Source organism: Grammomys surdaster, unplaced genomic scaffold (assembly GCF_004785775.1).
Source record: "Grammomys surdaster isolate TR1022 unplaced genomic scaffold, NIH_TR_1.0 129, whole genome shotgun sequence".
Lineage (NCBI taxonomy): Eukaryota > Metazoa > Chordata > Mammalia > Rodentia > Muridae > Grammomys > Grammomys surdaster.
This window is the reverse complement of record NW_021604587.1, coordinates 12,393,990-12,414,206: the sequence shown is the minus strand read 5'-3', so window position 1 is coordinate 12,414,206 and position 20,217 is coordinate 12,393,990. Positions and strand designations below refer to the sequence as shown.

Below are 20,217 nucleotides of genomic sequence, written 5' to 3'. Positions count from 1 at the left end.
AGAGAGAGAGAGAGAGAGAGAGAGAGAGAGAGAGAGAGAGAGAGAGAGAGAGAGAGAGGCCAGCACACACAAAGAGTAATGAGTTGTCATTTCAAGTTACACATTTTAAAAAGCTTTATATTGGAAATAAGAAAAACATTAATCTCTCTCAACAAACTCCTTTGACTAGAAATGACTTTATCTTGCTAAATATTTAGGAGTACTTTTTATTGGCCTTAATCTTTTGAGGGGGTGGCATATTCTTAGGATACTATTATTTCCAGTTTATCTGGACACTGGATGTTAGCGGCTGAGTTGTCTCCCTTTCCACTGTGCACTGAGCACTTCAGAAAAGATTTCCAGTCAGAGACTCAGCTTTGAATCACTTGCTGTATTAGGCAGGAGTAGAAGGGACCCTTTGAAAGGTCCATTCTATAATCTTTCTTTTTTAAAAGAAAAACATGAACTTCAGTCTTGTTACTAATAGTAGTAAGTCAAGGAACGTGGGGTAAGAGAACCAAATAAAATGATTGACTAATGCTTACAAAATTAATTTGTCAGTCGAAGCCTATATTGCAATTTTGTTAAGCCTGGGTGTAGCTCAGTGTTACAGCACAGGGTCAACCTTCTTACCAGGCCTTCTCCCCAAGGTCCCTGGAAGTGTTACCTAAAATATGAATATTGACCATCACCTATCTAGCTTCTCAGTATAGCCAGCCATGGTGTTCTGTTTGTAATTGGTGCTGGGATTGTAACTCAGGATAGCATATTGCCTAGTATGAGAAAAGCGTTGGGTTCGGTTCTCTATACTGGAAAATAATAATATAATACTTAGTCATAATAGTAACAAGTGGACCATTAGAAAGTTTGGAATGTTTTCAGGTAGTGATCTCTTGATCATATATCCTGGGAATTACCTTCCCTCGCATTGCTTTAGGGAACCATGGATGCACAGACTGACTTAAGACAACGTACTTGTAGAAACTTTCTTATCACTCACACATCTAAACTATGTCTGAGTTTAGGAAACTAGGTACATAGGCAAAACACAAAAGTATGAGGATTATACTCACTGTCCCTTATTAAAGACCCTGACTGTCGGAGAGATTCCATTAATAGATAAGCTAAGTATCCATGGGTTTAACTCCAGTCCCAGAGAAAAATGTAGTGTGTGAGTTCCTTGTTTGACTACCTTGTTTGAATTCCTTGTGTTTCTCTGTGCCACGTAGGATCTAAATAGCCAAAGATCTCCGGTGTTACTCAGTTAGTTCCTGTAATGTTTGCATCTTATTGCATGATGCACCATCCACATAGAGAGGCACAAATCTGTGGTGATTTATAATTACCTCTCAGGATTTTGTGATCAACTGGAGTTTATTTGTCTAGTTCTCCTTGGGTTTTTTTTATACAGTTGCTAGCAGGTGAACATCTGGAGTTGGCATCATTTTAAAATTTGTAGACAATTTAGACAAGGTTGCTCACTAATTTAACCATCTGTGGCGCTCAGCTGGGTCATTTGAGCAGAGCATTCCCTTGTGGCCTCTATGTAATTTCAGCATCTCATAACATTGGCTAAGTTGTAGCATCTAAGAACCTGGGCCCTAGATGCAGGAAGTAGGAGCTGTTATATTATTTAGGAGCTATGAACATTTAATCTCTATTTTGTTCATTGAAGCAGTCCTAGGTCTGCCCATTCAAGGGAGCAGGTGAGTGGCAGATCAGATATCAGTTCTGCTATCTTTGGATGTATAATATGTAACCATTAGATTTTTCAGATTTAAAAAAATAATACAAAACAATATTTAAGAATAATATATATATATGCACACATATGATATATATAATAAATATCAATAAATAGCCCTAAAATTTAGAAAAGTAATATTAAAAAAACACTAGTTTTTTAAAATTCAGCTGAAGTTTCAAAGAAGGTAACGAAATGCACATAAGGCATTACTGATCTGTAATCCAGTAAGACAAACTAGAGAAATAATGGAATAAATTAACAAGGAGAAAACAATAATAACTGTGCCTTTATGTACCAGCTGTGATGTAGACCACTTGAATCACTGCCCTAACATCATATAACCTAACAAAGAAGAACTTTCATTCTCCGGTGCACTTGCACTTGAAGCTTAACAATGTCCATAAGGGAGCAGCGCAGAGAATTGCTCCAGAGTTTCCCAACTTTAGGATCAAAGGTTTTACACCCTACAGGTCTTCTCTTCCAATCTAGAGGACTTTGGAGTACACAGATAACACAAATATAAAAGAAATGGACATTAAAATATTTTAAGGTTAAAAAATATAGCTGATTGTTTTAATTTCATTTTTGTTGTTGTGACACTCTAACCAAATTGAGCATTGTGGAAGAAAGGGGTTATTTGGCTTACATTTCCAGGTCCATTGTTGAGGGAAGTCAGAGCAAAAACTTGAGATGGCCCTGCTTGCTATTCTTCACAGTCAAAGAAGTGTGACAAGGACCCTAGAGGGATGCTCCTTATTGACTCTCAGGCAGACATATGCTCAACTAGCTTTCTTAGACAGTTCAATATCATCTGCTTAGGGAATGTTGCTGCCCATGGTGGACTGGGCCCTCCTACATCAATTACCTATGAAGGCAGTCTCTCACAGACATGCCAACAGACCAATCTGATACAAACACCTGGTTAATTTAAAAATTTCCCCAGATGGTTAAAGGTTTTGTCAAGTTGACAGCTAAAGCTAACCAGGACATGGAGAAAAATCAAGTTGAGTGTTTTCTGAACATATATAATAATCTAAAATGAGGGGCAAATGATTCTAGTTGTCATTCATACATGCACTTTCCTACCTTAAATACTGTATGTTCTTTATTACTGTATGAAAAAATGCATCTGATAACCTATTACACTTAAAAATTTGTTACCTTTTGCAAAAAATTTAGCTCAGAAAATTGTACACAAATATGAAAGTTCCTAAAGAGAGAGACTCATCTACCGAATTTGTCTTTTAGGGCACAGAAGTCCTGTTGTCCTGGTTATATATGCAATTCTTTGTTTCCTTCAGTAATATTCTGCTCAGCCAGCTAGTTATGACTCTGTCATAATATGAAAGTCCTGTAGAGTCTTCAATTTAAACATACCAGCATGACAAGCAAGAGTACGCTCAATATCACTCTTAAGGGTAGGCCTGCCTAGAGGCATTAGAAAACAGACATTGTTCTTAAAAAAAAAAAAATGTGCATGCACCCTGACCTCAGGCTGGATTCAAACTGACGAACAGCTGCTTCCCAGGTGGAGTGTGAAGCATCCGGTGTTTAGTAACAAAGCTGAATATGACTGAATGTTTCTATGTATTTGTGCATACTCAGGAAAACATATATTCAAATACTCTATATAAGTCCTAATTACTAAGTGTCTACGAGGAATATACAGTTTACACCTGGATGATCAGGTTAGACGACTTATGCAAGTTGAATAGCCATTAGCCAAAATACTTGGCCCAAGAAATAGTTCTGATTTTTAAATTTTTCTAAATATAAATTTTAATTTAATAATTTATTATTTTGAAACAAGAGTTTGGCCCCGTGCTCATCCTGTTTCACCCTGGAAAACCAGACTTCTGGGTGTCTGATCTCATCCCCAGGCTCACATTTCCAGATTTTGAGATATTTCATAGATTACCAATTAAGTATCCCTGATATAAAAATGTGATATCCAAAATACCATGAAATCTGAAACTTCTTGTTTGTTACCACAATGCTCACACAGCTTAGGATTTTGGAACACTCTGTTTTTTTAATTTTCAAATTAAAGATAATCAACCTGTGTATGAAACTGACACAATAGAGGTGGAGGGTGGTTTCCAAATCCAGGATATGTGTGTAGGTCCTGGGACCCTTCTCGCATGTTCTCCTAAGGCTATGGGCAGGGTCTGAATTTGGCTTCATGGATTTTCTTTCTATCTGTTAAGCAGCTGATCAAGAGGAAGAAGCCCACCCTGAATACAAATTTGGAAATGAACTTTCTGCTGATGACTACAGTCACAAGGAAGCGGTTGCAAACAGCGTCAAGAAGGTCCGAGACATTGTATTCCCATTCATTCATTGTTTTTAAGGGGTGGCAGTTATTGTGGAATTTTGGGGCTGTGACAACAGGAGAACCAGGTATTGTGTTTTTCTCTCTAATTATATCGGACAAAATTCTCTGCGGTGGGACCAGAATTTGACACACTCACAATATTAAGTTTCAGAGGACCTATAAATTACTCGTGATTGTACCCTCTAATGGTCACTACCCAATTAGGGAGGCTCTTTTAAATATCACCGTTCGTTGTAGTAGAGATGACGAGTAGAAACACAGTATCCTAGGGTCAAAGGTCATCCTGTTGACATCATTAGGCAACTACGTTCTGGATATGCCAAATGAAGCCTCAGTACAGAGCTGGCCCAGCTGGTGAGAAAACCATCCTCCTAGCAAAAGTATGAAGCGTCCAGCCATTCAGCGAAGGAAAATTGTTGCTGGGTCCCTAGAACTTGTCAGGCCCAGTGTAGGACAGACTGCCCTAAACAGGTCAAAATGCACTTTCCTTTTGCCTTTTGATATCGTCTACAGGTCTCCTACATTTTAGGAGAAAGGATAGGAAACAGAGAGTAAGGAGTCAAGAAATTCAGTTGTGGCTAGTACTATTATGAAAATAAAATTAAGTGCTAAAGTGGAGACACAGAGAGAATGGGGAGTAAGGAAAAGAGGAATTCACCATGCAGAAGAACGGAGAGTAACATTTCACACCGAAGGACCAGAGTAGACCAGAGATGGCATGAGTGGAGCAGATTGGAGGATCGTAGGGTGAAGCAAGGTGACATGTGTCGGGTGGGAGTTAGGTAATTCAGAATCTTGGAAGTTTCTGTGGAACATTAAAAATGTAGGTGAAACACAATCTGTTTCACATAAAACTAAGTGGGGAGAGAGTGTAATCTAATAGAAGAGTATGGAGGTCCCTTTGTGGACTCTCACCTAGAGGAAAGTAAGGGCAAAAGTGTGGAAAACATTGAGAGTGGGCTTTTAATGGGTCAGCAGCAGCCCCTGGTGGTTAAACTAGAGAGTAGAGAGGGAGAGGATAGAATGGTCCAAGGTGTAGCAAGGGCACAGACAATGACACAGTTTCCTGATGATGAACTGAACATGAAGGTAAGGAGAAACAAGGTAACCTCCTGGAATCCTTGTTGGAGGAACAGGGTAGACAGGGGTACTGTTTACTGGAGTGCCAAACAATGAGAAAGGACTCAGCAGTTTCCAGTGGGTCAGGCAACTGGAGAGGTCTGTAAGCCATTCCAGTGGAAGTTCCGAGGAAGAGAATCGATACCCTGACCTCTTGTCCTATCTAACCTTGGGTAAGTTATTTAACCTCTCTTTGCCTTTGTTTCCCCATCTCGAAAATGAAGGTAATAATGTCTGTTTCATCAGGTACTCATCACAGAGTAATGAACTTACACGCGGCAGCCCCTGTACATATAGCAGCAGGTCTGCAGCGGCGCCGTCCACGCGGCAGCCCCTGTAGATATAGTAGCAGGTCTGCGATGCTCTCGTTACTTCCATCCTCATTGTCATGGTCGTCAGCACTCATACAACAGCACCTGTGTCTAGAAGGGAGGTTGAGCGAGAGAAGTGAGTTCAAGAGATAGTGTTTGAAGACATGGGAATCGCTGAGATGACTCACAAGGGGTAGAAAAGAAGGCCTGTGTGGCGCCCTAATCCATAGGGGGCTCACAGTGGAGGAGCTGGGAGGGAAGAGCAAAGGCTTTGCCAGCATCCACACAAAAGAGAACAGGACAGTTATGGGCTTTAGATGCCGTTGAAGGACTGAATAAGACCTGTGTCCCCTAGGTTAGTAGCATGGAAGTCAAGGGCAAATTGAAAAGTTTTGGTAGAGTGCTTGGAGGAAAGGAAGCGGCAGAACAGACAGGCAGAGTGGATTAGGAATTGTTTCTGTCTTTGTGAGATTTGCCTTGAAAGAATCAAACAGGCTGGTACCCAGGCTGTGAGATGTGGAACAGATGCTCCTTTCAATCTGGATGATGTCTCATGGTCTAGAAAGGAAGCACTATTGTGGTGAGAATAGATGAGATCGTAGCAATGTAAAGGTGTAGTCTTTGGTGATGTAGGGATGCCTGCTTTGTGAGGGTGATGGACAGAGATGCAGGTACAAAGGTTTAATGGCAGAAGGATAGGCGATTAATTGTCTTGGAGAAAAGTCAAAAAAAAGTCATCATTTCTGATGGTAGGGAATTCTGAGTACCTTGAGAGTACAGATACCCACTAAGACTCAGGATGATGCTGTACTACACAAAGTATTCGTCAGCACTGTCTCTGGTGGGACTAGCATAACAAAAACATCGGACTTGCTGGTTCAAATACCTAAAATGTATTTCTTGATGATTTCTGGGATGGGTATCAAGGTCAAAGTGCTAGCCAATATGTTCCAGAAATCTCTTCTAGCAGGTACATTGTCCCAATGGTGGAAAGAAAATAGGAAAGTAAGATTTTTCTTATTTCTTCTTATAAGAGCACTAGCCTCACCATGAGGATTCACCTATGACCTGATTACTTCCAGCAAGTCCTTTCTCCAAGTTGGGATATAACTTGACTTACTATGTAATTATGATAAGTACACTCTTAAATGTTGAAAACTTAGATTAAAATGAATCTGATACAATTAATTTATTGAACAGTATAGCTTAGCAGCACAGTATACTGTAGCATTTTGGTCATTTACCCTCAGGCTTAGGTGGCTGACAAGGAGCCACTGTCCTGCATCACAAGAGGACACCAAATTGTACCTTAGCCATTAAAGATCAAACTGAAAGTATAAAATGAGTTTCCACAGAATGAATATCAGCTCACACCCTCATAATGAAAAAAAATCATAAACAAGCTATCATTATGTTGGGGACCATCAGTCCATCACACTGAAATTAGGGTTCACCATATGCTTTTGGTGGGGGTGCCAACATTGAGTCACAAACATGAATGTTCCTTACTGAAGACCATCTGCACTCCACGTTACATTTAAAGGAAGGTGGCCACATTGACAACCATTTTCAACCTTCATGCTTTAATTCTTAGTGAAATGTTTACAGTGAAACAACTAAGACTGTCAACAAGGGAGGGAAACAACATCACAATGAGAATTGATAAAAGTATAAAACCATGAACTTAGAATATCTGCGACATTTGCTTTCGATGACAGCTTCATGTCATCAATAACTTACCATTATAAGGAATAAATAGAGTAAGAAGTTTACATATGCTTATTTACCCAAGAAAAGGCTAATGAGTTTGGAAATGTGCCCTTTAGAGAGGTAAACAAAATAATTTTCTTTCTCTAATTTAGACCTCTGATGACCTTGAACATGAAAACAACAAAAAGGTAAAAAAAATAATTCTCAAGCATTTTTCCATCAGGAAACGACCACACATGGCCCTTTCACATTAAACCCTGGTGACCTTCCCAGCCCACGAAATGCCAGGGTCACTGTTCAGAGGTACAGTGTTGACATGTCTGATTCATCTAGTTGCAGTCAAACCATTAAAGCTGACTTAAGACATAACCAAGGCAGGTGAGACAGTTTCCCTAAAAGTAAGTATTCAATGTAGTAAGCCACCTCCTTATGCAGAGTGAGATTTCAGTCAAAGGAGAAGGTTACATAATTATAGCATATTGAATGTGAATATAAAAATAGCCAGTAGTTAATCAGAGCTATATGCTGGTGTAGTCGAATAGACCGTGGTACTGATGGTGCCCATCCTCCGAAAGGTTAGCTCCAGACTGCATTCAGCATAGGGTTCTCATTCAGTCGTACTGGGCACTGGCCTTACTGTGAAGAAAGTATATTATATTTTGTTATCGTTTATGCTTCTCAAGGTTCTTGTTGACTGTATTTGTACATGTGTTTCATTGTGTAATGCCGAGACCAATGACAGTCACACCCAGTGTTTGCCTATTCCCTGGATTCTCACTCACAACTCAGAACACAGAAAACCCTGCCTTGCTGTCTGTAGGATCTTGTTGCATTTATAATGAAGTGTCATCTTATTTCCTGACTGTTGAGCCTGAAAGGGTACCCTCCTGTGTTTGTAAGGATCCTCTGTGCCTGGATTGATTTTCAGAAGACGGTAGGGTCAGCAGTACACAGACCGGCTGATTTGATGTTTTCCATATGTTAGCTGGATGATTTTAGTCCCCAAGGCCTCAGTCTTGCCCTGTGGCTGGTGGGAGTTCTTATGATACTCAGTGGTGCATTTGATAATCCTTCAAGTTCAGTAAGATGAGAAGGTTTCAGTCTAAATGCAACAGGACCCCACAGACAGCACAGCGGGCATCCCTCATGGTTCCAACATATAGTAGCACTGGTGTTCTGAGCATGAAACACATAAGACAAAACAGGCATGGCTTTGCCCATATTTGGCATGGTGGGTGGAGTTTGGGCCTATATGGAAAAAAATGAAAACAAACACAAGTGTCATATACAGATGACTTAATTACAGGCTATCAGAGGTAAAAGCAGGTTGATGTTGAAGACACAGAAGTTAAGTCATCAGCTAAGATGAACAAATAAGCGAACCGACCATTGTGCACCTGAGCTGTATCGTTTCCTAGATTGAGTCTCTTCGAGGAAAATAATTCCAAAGTTCTCAACAAAATACTGACCACATTTTGGGACATTATTTTGTTGCTGAATGAGTTCTTTTTGCTTCGATTTATCAAGAAATACAAACAATAGTTTGGAGTTTTCCTCTGTACAATGTAATACATCCTATGTAGCAAGTTATCAAGTTCTTTTAAAAGCAAATATTTTAATAGAAATAGCTAAATCATATATGTGTGCCGAAAGTTCTGGAAGAGATTACTGTAAAACGTGGTCTCCAGTTCCCCATTGGCAGTGCCTGAAACCTCGGCTGTGGAATGACAACTCTTTGGGATTCCTCCAGCACATCTCTTCCGGGGGGCCCAGGGGTTTATGCCTACAAAGCCTGTGGGTGATTTTGATGTATGCCAATGCTGGATAGACACTCAGTTGAGCTTTGTGTATTGGCTTAAATGGTAATATTGCTATCACTGTTGGTGTTGCAGGCGAGACACAGTAAAGTAAAGAAATATTTCTTGAATATTTGAAAATCTAACAGATAAAATGAATGTTTTCAGGTTATCTCCTTTTGTATTAAGTAGACCAATGACTTTTAAAGTAAAACTTTAAAAGAGTAACAAGGTCTGTTACATATGAATTTATTCATATGCAAATACCCTTTAGTCAGGATGCTTAAACTAAATCGGTGAGTCCCTTTGAAGCCATCCACTTAAACAGGCTTATCCTTATACTCACAGGGCCTGGTCACCGTAGAGGATGAGCAGGCATGGATGGCATCTTATAAATACGTAGGTGCTACCACGAATATCCATCCATACTTGTCCACGATGATCAACTATGCACAGCCTGTGAAGTTTCAAGGTTTCCATGTGGCTGAAGGTAACATTACAGGTTAAATGCAATAGCTTTTCTGTCTGCTTCCCTGTCACACTGGCTGTCATCTGAGTTGTTGCTGTTTTCCTTTGTGGATGTCCACTTCCTCTGACGTGATCCATATAGACTGTATATGGTCCTGTGTTTGTGGTGGTATTATGCTGTCATTCTCCAAATCATCCACGAGGTGGCGGTGCAAGACTGTGACTTGTTAGCTTGTAGCTTTCCATATGCTTTTGTAAGGCTTCTTTATTTGCATTGTTATGACAAACTATATTGGTAATATTTATGAGGCATAGTACCTATCTTGATTCCTGTGTGTGTATATTGTGTAATCTATGGCTGCAGGAGAGTGAGGAGAAGTTAATCAGTGGGTACAAATGCCTTGAGATAGGGGAAATAAAATTTGTTCTGTGGTACATAACTCCTATTCAAAAGCTGGTTCCCCACAAAAGCCAGTTCAAAAGTAGTTAAAAATATTTCCTAACCATTTCTGGACTGAAGAGTATATTATTATCAAAAACTACATCGCTCAGCAGTGACTATGACACTGGGGTACATGTCAATTGTTTACTGATTCCACATTTAATTCAGCATATGCACAGAATGTTAATGAAACTCCGACCAATTGACATAGGCATGTAGCATGGGCCACAAATACTTCCTGGTTTGGGATGTAAGGTTCTGGGTGTAATTGTGTCGGCTGCTTGCTTTTTGAGGGATTTGATGGCTGAGTTTCTGAGTACATCTTTGCTTTTCTTTTACAGAGCGCAATATTCACTATAACATGTCTTCTTTTAACGAGTCAGTTGGCCTTGGCTACTTGAAGACACACGCGATTGAGTTTGTAAAGTATCCTAGCGGACTGTGTGGGATGGACGGTGCTCCTGAGGACCGGCAGGGGTCTCTGCAATAGATTAGCAGCTGTCTATAATTTTAATATTTAGTTTTTTGTATAATTTTTACTGTAGCGCTGTAAAATGATGTGGGTGAAGGAAGAGCCTGGCAGCTGTGACGACCTCCCCAGACGTGCATAGTTTCTAGAATGCACACTGTGACTGATTTCCTCTGAGCAGCATCTATAAGGGGATTGGTCCTGTGTTATCTACCTGCTTGTCATTGTCCTGCACCCCCACTGTTGTTGTTCTTTGTTGTACGTTTGCCTTGGCTGCTTTTGGATTTCCTTAATCAGCTACCCAGTTACAATAAGCGACAAATGAGCCGCATTTACCCCAAGGGAGGCCGAGTTGATTCCAGTAATTACATGCCTCAAATTTTCTGGAACGCTGGTTGCCAGATGGTTTCACTGAACTATCAAACCCCAGGTAGGCGCTAATGTCCAGTGACCCCGAATTCCACAAGAACCCTGGGACAGGGCAGCCTTTGCAGCTGCCTCCATCCTGGAGGCATTTTGTTTATAAAGGAAGCTGCCATGTGAAAAAAATTGTTTTTGTGGATTTATGTAATGGTAAGAAATTAAATCCCCAAGATGAAGCCATAATAGAAGATGACATTTCAATTTTAATCCCTTCCATCAATGCTATGAATAGTTTCTATTTACAATATTTTAAATTTTTCTTCCTTCTATATCAAAGCTTATCAAAGATGTATCTTTTTTTTTCTCAGAGATGAAATTTACTTTGAGTATCTTTGTATGATAACTTTGCTCCTTTGGAAAATAACACGGCCACTGTGGCCACCCAGTAAACATTGATGGCAGCAGCACCTACCATAAAATGACAGACTTCCAGGGTAAACTCTGTGAGATGCAATATAAAGAGTTAGAAATCACCAGACACAGTAATTCGACCTTCCAAATGGCAGGTTTTCAACATACAGGGGCGCTTTTTCTTTTTCTACAAATTCTAACTTTTGGTAAATGTACAAATGCTTGAAGTTTTCAAAGTTTGTGTGGGAGCCTCTGGCCATGATCCTGTGACTACAGATAGGGAAATGGAAATAGGCATAAAAAAGACAGACAGCACAAACCAGATTTATTTTTACACGACAGTGTTCTTCTACATGGCTTTAAAATTTGGTAGAAACAGGAATAAAAGTAAAATAGATGAATAGCAACTCATTTCTGGTCAATCCCCTGCTTTACAAGCACGCATCCCAGGATTTCACAGGTGTGGAGCCTTTTTTTTTCCTGCCCTCTGACCTGAGGATCACTGTCCTTAATCTGAACTCACAGCCTCCTTTGGCAGGAATATGAGCTGGCTGTATTTCTCACCCCTGAGGGAGCCTCCCTGATGGCCAGAGCTCCTTACAGATGGATCACTGTGTGGAATCCTAACTGTACTTTCTAGAAGAGGCTTTGCCCAGCTCTTGATAGAATCTCTAGTGTTTTTCATAGGGGCAGAACAAAACAGTGCTTTACTTACCAAGGACTCAAGCTGCCCACCAGGAGGCCAGCAAGTCCGTGATAAAGGACAGCATGATCCTAAAGCAGCTCATTTTCTGGGCAACTGTGTATTTCATTCTGAATAATAGAAAAAAAATTCACTTAGTTTAGTTACTCCTTCCTCCTCCTGCTCCTCCTTTTCCCTGTCCTCCTCCTCTCCCTCTTCTTCCTCCTCCTCCTGCTCCTCTTCCTCTTCTTCTTCCTCTTGCTCCTCCTGTTCCTCCTACTTGTCCTCCTCCTCCTCTTATTTATAAGAAGAAATAAAAATTATAAACTCGGTCTTCCCATTCCCAGGATAGGCCTATGAGAATTCTAATGCTCACACAGCTGGTAGGCAACAAATTTTATGGTTCTTACCCTTTTTATAATTTGTTCCTTCTAATCTAGTTTCATGTTCTTAATAGCCCTGCTGTGGGTCTCTGGCATCCCTGTCCCAAGTGGTAGTGAGATGATGCATATCCCCAACTGTAGCTGGTGTATATATCCCCAACTATAGCTGGTGTATATATCCCCAACTAGTATGTCTCTACTTGAACATCGAGTTAAACATCGTATGACTTGTATACCAACTCTGCCTAGTAGACTAGTTCTAGGGTAATCTCTATGAAAATGTAGCTGGTGTTTAGTTTAAACTAAATACATGTGGTCATTTCGGTGTGGCTAAGTCATGGGCCCTAAACCAGGCCGGTAGAATGCTATGGTGTGAAGGAAAGTGCTTTGGACCTCAGAATAATATGGCTTTCTTGTTTCTAATCACCATGTCAGGATCTTCTCTGTCCAGGGAGATGAGGTGCTAAATTATTTTGTCTTTTGACAGATTTAGCGATGCAATTAAATCAAGGAAAATTTGAGTATAATGGATCCTGCGGGTGAGTGATATCATTTAAATTGTTGCCTCCTCGGTTCAGACTCCATACCTCAGCTTTAATGAAACCTCAGCTTTTGTTGTCAATTAGGGACAGCTGAATGTATACTGGTTCTGAAGCGGTGGTTAAAATAAGTGAAGTCCACAGTTCGATTTTATTTACAAATAGCCAACCTTTTATCTGTCCCATTTTGTTAAGCAGGTTCTCAAAACCACAAACTATCCAGTTTATCGTATCTACTCTAGAGTCTGATCAATTCCTTCTCACTTCACTAGCAGCAGTTCTTGTGTCTGAGACAGGCAATGGGCCGTGCTCATTTGGGCTTCAGCCAGAGATGTAGGCATCAAATATGTATAGCCTTGATGATGATGAATATAGAAATGAAGTAAATTTCATTTCAAATGAAGCTGTGGGTGTAAAGTTGAACTTAATTCAGCCAGGAATAAACTTTCATCCTCTCTGGAGTCTATTGCATGTTTATAAATAGGAGTTATATAATGCTGTGAACGTTGTTCTATTTTACTTAAATAACACTTAAAAATCTGTGAACCAAGTAGCAAAGTAGGAAATGTTAATTCTTCTGAAATACCAAGAAGTTGAATAAAAGTCCGGAACTCAAATTCTATAAGCACGGTCAGCTCAGCCGAGACCACAGCCAGGTGGCTCCCAGATGCATGCATAGGAATTCTCTGCTGCCCACTGGTGATGCTGTCTAGGAGATCTGTGTGGTGGCTTGCCTGGTGGGCTACCTTAATCTCCATCATGGAAAACGAGGCGAGACAACAGGCTTTCAGCAGCCATGCATCAAGAACAACTCTTCCATCTGTATACTCTCTACCTGTGCACGGCTGGTAGTTATCTGCCAGAGGGCCCTTCCCTCTGAGTCTTTCTTACCCCTACCCCGGGAGTCAGCACTACATCACCCTGTAGTGATGGGCACTCAAGTTATGTAGCTAGCAAGAAAAGGCCCACAGCCAAGGTAGCATGTAGTCTTTCAGGATTCACCTTCAGTCGTTTCTACAAGGAAACAAGGCAGAGATTTGGCCAAATGTAAAGGGACTCAGGAACTAAGCCTTTGGTCAAAGGAGGCAGCTTATTGGTATTTTCTCTTCCCCTTGTTCAAACAAAGAAATGGTCTGTCCTTTAGTAGCACAGCACACCCTGGGCAGCCTGGGTTGGTTGTCTGATGCTCTTCGGGATCCTTAGACTCTTCTGCCTGAAAGTGTAGCTCCTGAGTATGGAAGAGAGAAAGGAAGTATCTTGTATTTAGCCATTGCACAAGCCACCAATAGAATAAACCCCTGTGCCTCTGTCCTGCCAGGTACCTTCTCAAGCCAGATTTCATGAGGCGGCCTGATCGGACATTTGATCCCTTCTCTGAAACTCCTGTGGACGGGGTTATTGCAGCCACGTGCTCAGTGCAGGTATGCCCCTGCTCACCACAGACTGTAAACATACATACATACATACATACATACATACATACATACATACACACACATACAAATGTACCTAGAAGAAGACATGTTTAACATCACGTTGTAAGAACTGTAAGTGGACTCACTGTTTACTGTCTTGTGAGTTTTTGCTACTACAACTATGAGCTGCTTTAAGTAAAGTACACCATCTAGAAAGTGTCTCCCCTCTGATTACATTCACATGAAGTTCTGAGAAATGTAAGCTATGACGACAGGAAGCAAATCAGTACCTGTGCCTGGACACAGATGGAAGGGGCCGATTACAAAAGGTCACAAAGAAGCCCCGGAGGCTCTAGAAATGCGTGCTGTCTTCACTGTGGTGATAGTTTTAAAGATGTGTTCACATGTTCAGAAAATTGATCTTACCTTATAACTAACTGCATATAGTTTAGTGTACATTACTTATACTTTAAAAAAAAAGCAGTTTCAAAATTAGATAACATGAGAAACAAATAAATGAAGAGCATAGTTGTTTGGAAAGTAAATGGAAAATAAATAACTCCCTAGCTTTATAACAGGTAACGTTCAACCCTGATCTTCACAATTAAATAAGTCTCTCACCGCTAACCAGTGTTCATGTTGTTAAAGAAAGCAGACTGAGTCTAGCACTGATTTTCTTGTTCTGTGTTTCTTTGGAAGACGTCTAAAGGAATTCAGGGGTTGATATGTAGCCTGATAGAATCCAAGAACGAGAAAGGATCTCAGGACATATCCACAGCCATCGCTCCTTCCACAGATCTGGACACCTCAGTGACAAAGCCCTGCTGAGGGCGTGATGTCTTCATAATATTCTTTGCCTGTATATTTCTTTGTTGTTTCCCTAGACATGTTTAGAGGATAGTACGTTTGTAATCTCTGCCTAGAAATTTTGCTTTCAAGGAGTCGTTACACAAAAACTGTTTTTTTGTTTTAATATGGAAAACTCCAGAGAAAAGATCAAACATATGTATTGGTTGAAAATTCCCCAACAAAAGTTTTCCTCACATCCTGCCACCAATACTCACGATGAGGCCACTGTTCCCCCACCCTGTGTCTGTGTAACTGCAGGTTATATCAGGGCAGTTCCTGTCAGATAAGAAGATCGGCACATACGTGGAAGTCGATATGTACGGGCTGCCCACCGACACCATAAGGAAGGAGTTCCGAACCCGCATGGTTATGAACAATGGACTCAACCCAGTTTACAATGAAGAATCATTCGTGTTTCGGAAGGTAAGACATTAGCAGTGTGTCACTGTTACACAGTAACTGGGGTGCTGATTTTCTGCATAGAGCCCAGAGGATAGAGGAATGCTACTCACCACACTGACTTGGCTTCTTCTCTTCATCTACTAAGTGACCTCTGTCACAGTCATATGATTATGTGTAACAAGTTGGCTGTTATGGCTCTGCCCCTTCCTTGAGCATTTCCAGTCATATAGAACCCACTTCCAGATCCTGATCTGCTTTAGATGTGTTTTTACTCGTGGCTACTATCATGTACTGGAGGGCCTCATTCTGTGCTCACAGCTCAGTGTTTAGAAGAAAGGCTGCTCCAAAGCTAAGGTCAATGCTGTGACTCAGGTGGGCCCCGTGATCAGAAGACAGGCACCACTCACTGCTCAGAGTTTCACCCAGTTCTGTCTGCCAGGTCCAGGGAGCAAGCAGACATCCTCTCTCATGTGCAGCCTTTGATCTCTTCGGTTGAAGATGCTTTGAAAACTCAGGGAGCAGACAGAGGCCTGTCATTTCCCTTGGCTGCTCAACTGTCAGGCAAAAAAATGTTTTCTAGCTTTTTTGGACACAGATTTTCTAGGTGTTTCTGCTTCATCCATTTGTCATGGAACAAAGAGAATGGGCTTCTGATCTTTCCTAACAAAATAGGGACTAAAATAAAATAACTGGCTAGAGAAAGCAAAGCAGGCTGAGGAACTACATATCAGAAAAAGCATATGACATGTGTCTGGCAAGGGCTGAGTTATCTCATTTTATATGATTATCACCAGTTCCATCATTTCTTATAAACAGCATAATTTTTTCCTTTCTCTGGTCACCTAGGTTGGTTTGTAACTTAGCTGTGATGTTTAGTGCTGCAATGAACACAGATGTGCAGGTACCTCCCTGGTATAGGCACTTAGAGTCACTTGGGTAAATGCCAGGTGGTATGTCTAGGTCACATGACACATGTAGTTCTAGTTTCTTGAGGAACCTTCACACCAGTGTCTATAATAGCTGGACTATACATTCTCACCAGCGCTGTATACAGCTTCTCTTTTGTCCATATCTTTGTCAATATTTCTTGCCATTTCTTTTCTTAAGGATAGCCATTCTGAGTGGGGTGAAACCTCAATATTGATAAATTTGCATCTTCCTAATGACTTCTGAAGTTCAATATATTTTTCACATGCTTATTTGCCATTTGTATCTCTCTTTATAAAATTATTTTTATCTAATGCATATGAGTATTGTCTTTGCAATATCTATGTACCATTTACATGACTGATGTCCATGGAAGCCAGAAGAGGGTATGGGATTCCCTGGAACTGGAGTTACAGATGGTTGTAAGCTGCCGTGTGGATGGAAAGGCTTTAGCCTGGGTGGGGGGGGGTACAAAGACTTTAGCCTGTCCTCTGGGAGAGCAATAAGTGTTCTTAACTGCTTAGCCAGCTCCCATTTATATGACACATTCTGAGAACTGCTCATTTCACTGGACAGTGAATTGACTAGATTGTTTGATTCCTTGCTGAAAGGTTTTTCTTCTTCTTTGTATATTCTAAATAGCCATCCACCAATTGATTTATAGCTAAAAAAAGATATCTCCCACTTGAATATTATTTACTGGTTCCCTTGGGGTTGAAAAGTATTTTAATTTCAGGAGTCTCTGTTGTCAATTGTTGAATTATTTTCTGAGCAAGTGGAGTTCTATTTGGAAAGTCCTTGCCTGTGTCAATGTCTGGAAGTTTTCCTCCAACATTTTCAGAGTTTCAGATCTTGCATGAAGTTCTTTGGTTCGTTTGGAATGGATTTTTGTTCAAAGATAGGGATATAGTTTTATTCTTCCCCAGAATTATTTGCTAATGGAACTATCTTATCTCTAATATATACATTTGACATCTGTGTTAGAAAACAGTGGCTATAGCTATATGGATTTTTATAGGAATCCTCAACTCTGTCTATTGAACTACATAATTACATTGCATAATTTTGTACCAGTGTCATGCTGCTTTTGTTACTATGCCTCTGTGGTATAACTTGAAATTATGTATACTGATACCACTGATATTAGTCATTAACTAGGAATTCCTTTGGTTCTCTGGTCTTTTGTACTTCTATATGAATGCTAAGATTTTTCTTTCTACTTCTTTTATGTTTATTTCGAAATGTTTTGTTTTGCTTTTTAAGCAGTTCCTCATGTGATTATTTTATTGTGTGTATGTGTGAGTGTGTATATGTGTGTTAATTTTAGACTGTTTCATTTTTCTGAAACTGTTCGTCAGATCTGACTTTTTTGGGGGGAATAGTCATTAGACTCTCTCATCTATAGGATGGATCATTTTATCTACAAATTAGGATACTTTGACTTCTTCCTTTCTGTGACTTAACATCACAAAATTCACCAAAACTAAGGATGCAATAAACACAGAGAACGAAAATTCATGCAGAAATGGTCTTTTTATCTATGAAGTGTTTCCTCAAAAAAAAAAAAAAAAACACCACTTTACGTTTTAAAAAGACAAAACAAGCAGAGCTCAATGTTGTAAGTAGCCCAGGCAGCAGACTGACACAGGATTGAGTACAGGAGTCCCAATCCCAGGCTCCACTGATAATCTCTAAAATGAGAAAGTCATTCAGTTTTCCAGGGTCTCCATCTTTGCATTGGATGTAGATGGGGAAAATGACAAGAATTGAAACTGCAGTCTTTTACACCCATTCACTCAATATATTTGATAAGAAGACTTCCAGGAAATCCAAACCCAGGGCCTTATTGATGTCTTGGGCACAAATCTTATGCTGCATACTTTAGTAATGCAAGTGGCTCACTGGTTTCTTTTCACCATTAAGGGGCATTTAAGGAGCAGTATTGGTTTGGTCTAGATCCCTGGGGCCATGGTTCTGGGAGGCCTCATTACAAAATCAATGAAATGCCCAATTGTTTGATTGCAGGTGATCCTGCCCGACCTAGCTGTCCTAAGAATCGCAGTCTACGATGACAATAACAAGCTTATTGGCCAGAGGATCCTTCCTTTGGATGGCCTCCAAGCAGGCTACCGACACATCTCCCTGAGAAATGAGGGAAACAAACCATTATCACTGCCAACAATTTTCTGCAATATTGTTCTTAAAACATATGTGCCTGATGGATTTGGAGGTAAGATAAACATTTGGATATAGAATACAATGTACAGGCGGTCTAAATTATGATACTGTGAATCATTTTGCCCATTCCTGAAAACAACAAAAATGACCATGTGTTTTTCTCCCTGTGCTATGAACTCTGGTGGTTTTGAGGAAAGAAAGCATGTCCATAGGTCTTATTTCAAAATGCTATAATTTTTGCTTTTGGGCAACTAACCTTGAATTTTAATAATGTGATTATAGGTTCAAAAATAAGCCAGGAAAATTTCAATCAGGATGGATAGGGAATTATTCCTTTCTTTGTACCCTTTGCTCGTCATTTAAAAAGGAAGCAATTAGAGGCATACAGTAACAGACATAGGAGCCAATGAAAGCAGCTTGGGTAATGCCATGGGGCTGGATAGGTAGAAGTCTGTAAGGTATGTTTTGAGGCTGCAGTCCAGGCCACACCAAACTCCAGAACTACCAGCAGTGCAGGCACATCGATAGAGGAACCAGGAAGAATTTATTCTATGTTTGGGTTTTAAATCAGGGAGCATAAAGACTGTGGTAGTGGTTCAGTGGGTAAATGTGCTTGTTATATGTAAGAACCCAGGTTCAGCTTCCACCATCCTTATAATATGCTTGGGGTGATGCCCCTGTAACATTCTGGAGGGTGGAGGGCAGAATCCTTAGAACTTGCTGGCCACCTTCTGAGCACTAGACACAAACAGAGAACTTGACTCACAGGAAGAAGGTAGAGAGTGCTAGAGCAATACACTATACTTCCTATGGCCTCAAGACAAATACAGTGATACTACACACATGAACATACATCACCCCACCACACACACACAGAGAGTTTAATCAACACTTATTGCATAATGGAAAGTGTCACACAGACCCATTTGGTAAAAATTGTTAAAGTTTTGCCACTGCAATGGCCACATTTCAAATAAAACTATAATTTCTTCCTGGGGAATGTTCCATTTGATTAGAATAGGGAAAGCGATCGTTTGCTGGGCTCCTGCTTGGTGCCAACACTCACATAAAGAGAAGCTCAGTGTGAAATTGATCTGCCGGGTTGTGAGCGTGTGCAGCTTTCTGCGGAGAAATGTTTGTATTTGTAATGTGACATTTGCCGGGGCCAGGTTTTAACATCATAGAAATCCATTTCTCATGACAGTCCTGCAAGTGGTCTTCTCTGTGGTCCTGTGCTCTGCCTTTCTGTCAGCTTGTTGGGAATCTCTGTACTGAGGTTCTACAGTTGGGGTCTTAACCTCCGGTTTGATATTCAACAACAGCAGGCTCAGTCCTCTGATCATTCTCAGACTCACGTGGAAACACCTGGGGAAGACATTGGAGATTTAGCAATTTTCAAAAAAGCTAACACGGGGCAAATATGAGGATTATCTTTTTTCTGAATTTCTGACCTTGAGTCTTCTGATTTACAGTGTGTTTATATTTAGTGTCTAGTTAACTTCCTACATCCACAACTAAGAGTTTATCTCACAGTCAGAGTCCCCAAGTATGCTAGTGTTGTTCTTGATTTTGTAAGGATGACTTCAAATGAGACTGTACCATCACAGGGAGAAAGAAAGAAAGAAAGAAAGAAAGAAAGAAAGAAAGAAAGAAAGAAAGAAAGAAAGAAAGAAAGAAAGAAAGAAAGAAAGA

General features: G+C 40.4%; 1 protein-coding gene across 3 annotated transcripts in view; it reads left to right on the top strand.

Annotated features, from left to right (window-relative positions):
* The window catches only part of Plcb4 (phospholipase C beta 4), a 361,998-nt gene that overhangs the window by 303,542 nt on the left and 38,239 nt on the right, over window positions 1-20,217 (top strand). Inside the window, exons 20-28 of one of the 3 annotated variants that reach the window (XM_028754872.1) lie at window positions 3,937-4,037; window positions 7,354-7,389; window positions 9,346-9,487; window positions 10,249-10,333; window positions 10,682-10,806; window positions 12,703-12,754; window positions 14,073-14,175; window positions 15,277-15,441; window positions 18,373-18,577. In XM_028754872.1, the coding sequence (XP_028610705.1) occupies window positions 3,937-4,037; window positions 7,354-7,389; window positions 9,346-9,487; window positions 10,249-10,333; window positions 10,682-10,806; window positions 12,703-12,754; window positions 14,073-14,175; window positions 15,277-15,441; window positions 18,373-18,577 (1,014 nt within the window). Of the gene's footprint in view, window positions 1-3,933; window positions 4,038-7,353; window positions 7,390-9,345; window positions 9,488-10,248; window positions 10,334-10,681; window positions 10,807-12,702; window positions 12,755-14,072; window positions 14,176-15,276; window positions 15,442-18,372; window positions 18,578-20,217 lie in introns of all 3 variants that reach the window. The other 2 variants (XM_028754855.1, XM_028754864.1) reach the window with 2 other exon arrangements.